This window comes from Ovis aries, chromosome 26, assembly GCF_016772045.2.
Source record: "Ovis aries strain OAR_USU_Benz2616 breed Rambouillet chromosome 26, ARS-UI_Ramb_v3.0, whole genome shotgun sequence".
NCBI lineage: Eukaryota > Metazoa > Chordata > Mammalia > Artiodactyla > Bovidae > Ovis > Ovis aries.
Window position 1 is genome coordinate 14,926,288 of NC_056079.1, and position 6,000 is coordinate 14,932,287.

The 6,000-nt window shown below is 41.4% G+C and overlaps 1 protein-coding gene across 3 annotated transcripts in view; it reads right to left on the reverse strand.

The window, feature by feature from the left end:
* Positions 1-4,860, reverse strand: part of PDLIM3 (PDZ and LIM domain 3) — a 28,762-nt gene extending 23,902 nt beyond the window's left edge. For all 3 annotated transcript variants that reach the window (XM_042241506.1, XM_042241504.1, XM_042241505.1), the window contains exon 1: positions 4,681-4,860. In XM_042241506.1, the coding sequence (XP_042097440.1) occupies positions 4,681-4,773 (93 nt within the window). In that variant the 5' untranslated portion in view covers positions 4,774-4,860. The remainder of the gene's footprint in view (positions 1-4,680) is intronic.
* Between the last annotated feature and the right edge of the window lie 1,140 nt (positions 4,861-6,000).

Consider the following 6,000-nt stretch of genomic DNA (forward strand, 5'->3'; position numbering starts at 1 on the left):
CCAATCCAGAAGCCTAGGTACATCCTCCTGTATACTTGAAATCATCTCTAGATTATTTATAATACCTAATGTGATGTATATACTATGTAAGTAGTTGCCGAGGGCTATGTGGGAAAAGACCACATTCAACTGTAAACATTTCTTTCTAAAAGTTCAAATTTCCAATATAGTTTATATTAAAGTACTATTCCGTGTTAAAGCCTAACATTTTCTATGTTGGGACCCGGGTCCGTATACAGCATTCTCAGTCACAGTGATCTTGATCCTGGGTGTGCTCGGTATACAAAGGAGGGAAGAGGAAGTGAGTGGGAAGGGACATACTGGCAGGAGATGTATACAGTCATTTTACATCATGTGCACAAAAGAAGCCTGTGCTTTATTCCAAACTGGACCATTTGTGAAAACAAACTGTCTGTAACTTGGCTATGATAATAGATCTACCTTCAGGGTGGTCCAAACATTTAAGACAGAGAGAGATTCCTTGGAAACTTTTTCCAGAAGAAGAAAAGCTGCTCACTTAGAGACGTGAACCTTCTGTGAAATACCTAGGCCAGCTGTATACAATGTTTGCAGTAACAATGCCCTCTCCCACACTAAACATCCGCAACTTAAATTCACATTGCACCAAGTAAAGAGCACCTTTGCCTAGAAACTGCTGCTACTGCTAAGTTGCTTCAGTCGTGTCCCACTCTGTGCGACCCCATAGACGGCAGCCCACCAGGCTCCCCCATCCCTGGGATTTTCCAGGCAAGAGTACTGGAGTGGGGTGCCATTGCCTTCTCTGCCTAGAAACTACTTTCCTACAAATCGGATCACAACCAATTTGCTCAAAAATTTTTTTGAGATTGTTTGGTATTTGATTTATCATCTGAGCCATCAGGGAAGCCCCAATTTATCTTACTTCTAATGTTTTTTTTATGATACAGAGTTTTACCTGGCTGATTAATTGGATGGTAAACAATTATTGGGTGGGGACCCTTTGTCCTAATTTTGTGAACTGTAATTTCAACTGATGGAAAGAGTTATTTTGTAAGCCATGCTCCCCAGCAGAGGCTGGAGCAGAGGACCACTGTCTAAGTAGCATTGCTATCATCTGCTTTTGTAGAGTGTGAGGAAGGGAAGGGTGGGCATTGCTTGCAGGATAAAAATTGAATTGTCTTGAGGACCATATCTCATTCATGGGACTTATTCTGGTGTCCAGTACAGGCACTGGTGTTTTAATTCTTTGCTTGCTTAAGAACTTACATAAAACAAATCAGTGAACAATAAAAGTTTTCCTTTTTATTTATTGTGGGATATTTCTGAGAACATAACTTGCACCTACTAGGAAAATAAAGTTATGTCAAAAGTGAACAATTTAATAACTCATATTGTGTCTATTTTTATTCTGTAACATATATGAGGTACTAGACGCTGTGCTTGGCACTGAATAGCGCCCCCCTCCCAAATTTGCTGGTTGTTGCCAAGAGAGGGCCATGCAATCTGTGGGATACAGATGTATTCAGACAACTGTGGTACAAGGAGTAATGTAAGGAGATGCAGGTCAAGAGCTATAGTAATTAAGTGGATGAAATGATGGCTACCAGAATCAGGCTGGAGGAGTGGTATTTAAATGGGTTTCCAGAGGCACAGAGGACAGTGGAATGGGTGGGGAAGAGAATTCTGGAGAAAAATGATAGCAAGAGCAAAGCTACATTAGACAAAGCTATGTTAGAGAAAGCATAAGCGGTCCAGAGTATGGGCCCCACTACATATTTGTGGAGTGAGAGGAAGAAAGGAGAGAGAAGAGAGGGAGGAAACGGAGTTGGACACTTGAGTTGAGAGAGAAGGTGAAAGCCGTGAATGTCATGCTAAAAACCACACATTTTATTCTCTATAAACTGGAGATACCACTGAAGGACTTTTAAAAATGGGGAAGATAGGATCAACCAGCAACCATCTCAGAGATGGCTGGTGAGAATACGCATGGTGAATCGAGAAGGGAGACAACTAGGTTTCAACTTATGAAATCTTGATGGGGGACAGTGGAAGAAAAAGAGGAAAATGGTAGATCTGAAAGACGTAGGATCAACAGGACCTGGTGATGAGTTGCATGGCGCAAAATGCCTCTTTGGAAATATCTGTACAATAAGCAGAATCTTTCATGTGTTTGGAGGATGCAGGCTTTGGAAGCAAGTCGACCTGCATCAAAGTCCATCCCACCACTGTGGTCATCGGCAGGTTATAAAGCTCTTGAAGCCTTACTCCCTTCATCTACAGAAAGGGATATTGCTACTACTACTCTGATAGGATTATTGTGATATTCAAGTGAGTTAGTGGGTATGAAAGGCTTAGAAGAGTGCATGGCAGGCAAAAGTATACTAATGCACACACAACCTCATCCAGTACCTTTTAACACAGTATAAAAATTAAGAAATTAATACAATTATTCTACCACCTAATTATAATACTGATAAGTATGTTCATATCTTTTAGTCTTTTTCCCAAATGATTTTTAGTATTCTAATAATTTCAGTGGAAGTACTCTCAATTAGGTGTTCACTAAAGCAAAAAAGTTCAAGTGACTATGTTTTCATTTATTGAATAAGAATCTACCGTGTGAATGGCTTTGGGTACACTTGGATAATAAAGTGTACACCTATTAGAATAATAAAAGGTACACCAATTAGGATAAATTTATAAAGTTATCTCAAAAGTAAATGACTTAATCACTCATATTGTGTCTACTTTTATTCTGTAACGTAAGAGATACTAGACACTGTGCTTGGCACTGAGTAGCCCCCTAAATCTGCTGGTTGTTGCCCTAAGCAGGGGAGCATGCAATCTGGGATACAGATGTATTCAAACAATTGTGGTACAAGGTATAATGTAAGAAGAGGTTGTAGGTAAATTAAGTGGATGAAATGAATTAAGTGGATGAAAACAAAGCAGTGTAGTGGTACCTGCTGTCCTTGAGTTAAATTAATTGAAGAGAAAATCAGTAGTCAAATAAAATAATCATATGTGTTCATATGCACTGTTATTGAACCAAGTGTCACTGTGAGTGACACAAATTAATTATGAGTTAAAAATTCAAACAGAATTGGCTTACCAAATAATAGTTGTCATTATATCAAATATATTTACTGATAGCTCCTGCAGTCAAGTGCAAAATGTTAAGTTCTGCTTTGAAATAAACATTGTTTATAAAGTCAACAACTCAACATTTCAAGCATGAGATTAATCATATTGATATGTTCCACAGTAATAGCAAGATACTTCTTTTATAAATCACTGAAAGGATTTTTGTGACAAAATTGTTTCCCTAAGATTTACTATAATATGATTTGTTAGGATTTATAATATAAATAGGATTTGTTAGGATTCAAAAGCTTATTTCATTTAATATAAACAAATGAACACTATACTTTAGAAACTTTAAAAATATTTCTCTGTAGAGATAATGGAAATTGTTTCCTTTGGTAAACCCGTAAAAGGCATTGCTTGGCCCAGATCATTGAACCATTTTCTGCCTAATTTACTTAGGAACATTTTGGGAGTATGTTAAGTTCTTATGTCCATATGAAAACACATGTCAAGATGTGTTTATGTTTTCAAAAAATGTAAAACAAAGCTTGAAATGTTCCATGCATCCGTATGTTTTGAGATATTTTTAAAAAGCCATTGGTTCTTAAAACCCATAAGTAGAATTTAGAATTCTTTGTTCAAAGTCTGTTAGTCAGATTATAAAGTATACATTTATAAAATATAGTATGAGCAATAAGGAAGAAAATAAAGCATAGTAAAGATATAAATATGCTGAAAGTTTATGTTTGAAAATTAGGTTTAATATATATTCATATGTGATAATTGAAATAATATCAATTTTATGTTAAGACGATGTTAGAAACAAATCTAGACCAACTATAAATTTACTGACAGGACAGATCCTGAATTTTTTTTCACTTCCTTTTTTCTTAATTGGACAATACTTTAGAAAATTGAAAGTTTAAGGAAAGCTTGATTTTGATAATGAAGTATTATCTTCAGAGTTACTAGTCTGAAAGATGGCTCTCCATCAGATGAAGGAAGCTGTCTGACACGTTTTCTTTGTAGTTTGAGTTATAGGTGATGATATCTAAGCCAAGTTCCAGCTTTGGAAAGTATTTACTCAAAATGCCTGGAAACCTAGTAATACAAATTAGTAACTTTTCCTCTGTCTGGGCTGATATGATAGATTCCAACTTGGCCAGCCCAGGTGGTGCCCTGCGAACTGCGCCCTGAACTTTTCATCCAGACAAGGAAAGCATTCAGACGCGCATCTCTCTCCAACAAAGCACCACTACCGTCTCCGCTTTTCTGATCCCACCTCGTTTGTTACTGAAAGGAAACCTGGCTTCGAGGGAGAGAAGGCAGCCCACCTCCCAGGGAAACCACGCAGCCAGTTCACCCCCATCGGAAAACTGTGGGAGGTCAAGAGGCTGCAGACAGAGACCACCAGGACGGACGTGGTTAATTCTCTAAGCCGCTCCGCATCCTCCGAACTTTGTTCGCTGAGATGCTGCCGTCCCTTGACCTGTGAACCCGAAGCCAGGACCCACCCAGCACACCCCAGTGGCTCACTGGCCGCTCTCCTCCCCCAAGGGGGCCCGCGGCACGCCAGAGTCCCCGACTTGCAGCCGAAGGATGGAAAACACATACCCTGGTGATGACCAAAGGCTGGTTGAAGTCTATGCCCCCCGAAAGTCTGAAGCCCCAGGGCGCCGGCCCGGGCAGGACCACGTTTTGGGGCATGGTGCCTCCTGGCACGGCCTTGCTCGGGCGGGGCCGCAGCGAGTGTCCCCGAGCGGCACGGCCCACTCCACTCCCGGGGCAGTGTCCTCGCTGGACCGCGACCCGGGAGCTTTATCCCCGCTCCCGAGTGACGTCACTGGCCTCCCCTCCTCCCCGCCCCCTCCCACCAAGGAGAGCTCCAACTTTGGAAGAAAGAGACGTGCCAGACCCGCGGGAGTTTACAGACGCACCGGCTCGGGCGCAGCCTCCCAGACTTCTTGGGCTTAAGGCTGGAGGAGGCTTCGGGTTACAACTCCCATCCCTCTCTTAAAGTAACACCTGTCCTACTGTTTATCTTCTGCTTGGAGAGCCACAGGGAACTTCATTGGAAGTTAAAAGCAGTTAAACCACAGCCTCTATACTTCAAGTTAAAAGAAGACCAGCATCATCAGTGCAATTGGTTATTGAGCAATTTTGAGTTCTTTGATGGTGGCTTACTAGTGTGTGACCCTGGCTAAGGTACTTTAATTTCTTAAGCCTCAGTTTCCCCTGCAGGGAATTATGGTCCTTCTCTGGTAGGGTTGCTGTGAGAATTAAATGAGCTATTTCTGCACATTGCTTCCCACCACATGTGGGTGTGTACCTGTGCACTAAGTCACTTCAGTCAAGTTTGACTCTTTGTGACTCCATGGACTCTAGCCCACCAGGCTCCTCTGCCCGTGGGATTTCCCAGGCAAGAATAATGGAGTGGGATGCCATTTCCTACTCCAGATCTTTCCCACCCAGGGATAGAACCTGCATCTCCTATGTCTCTTGCCTTGGCAGGCAGTTTTTCTTTTTTAGCACTAACGCCACCTGGGAAGCCCTTATGTAATCTATGATAGTATAACTATATTAAACTTCTATTTTTTTAAAAAACAAAGAAATCTAAAAGTGAAAATATTATGCAAAGGTCCCCAATCCAATGGGTCATCTAAAAGTGTATATGAAAAGATAATTCGTCAGTATACTCAAAGTGTTAGTGAAAGTGTTAGTCGCTCAGCCGTGTCCGACTCTTTGCGACCCCATGGAATGTAACCTGCACCAGGCTTCTCTGTCCATGGAATTCTCCAGGCAAGAATGCTGAGTGGGTTGCCATGACCTCCTGCAGGGGATCTTGCCCACCCAGGGATCGAACTCAGGTCTCCTGCATTGCAGGCAGATTCTTTACTGTCTGAGCCACCAGGGAACCCCAGTATACCCAAAGTA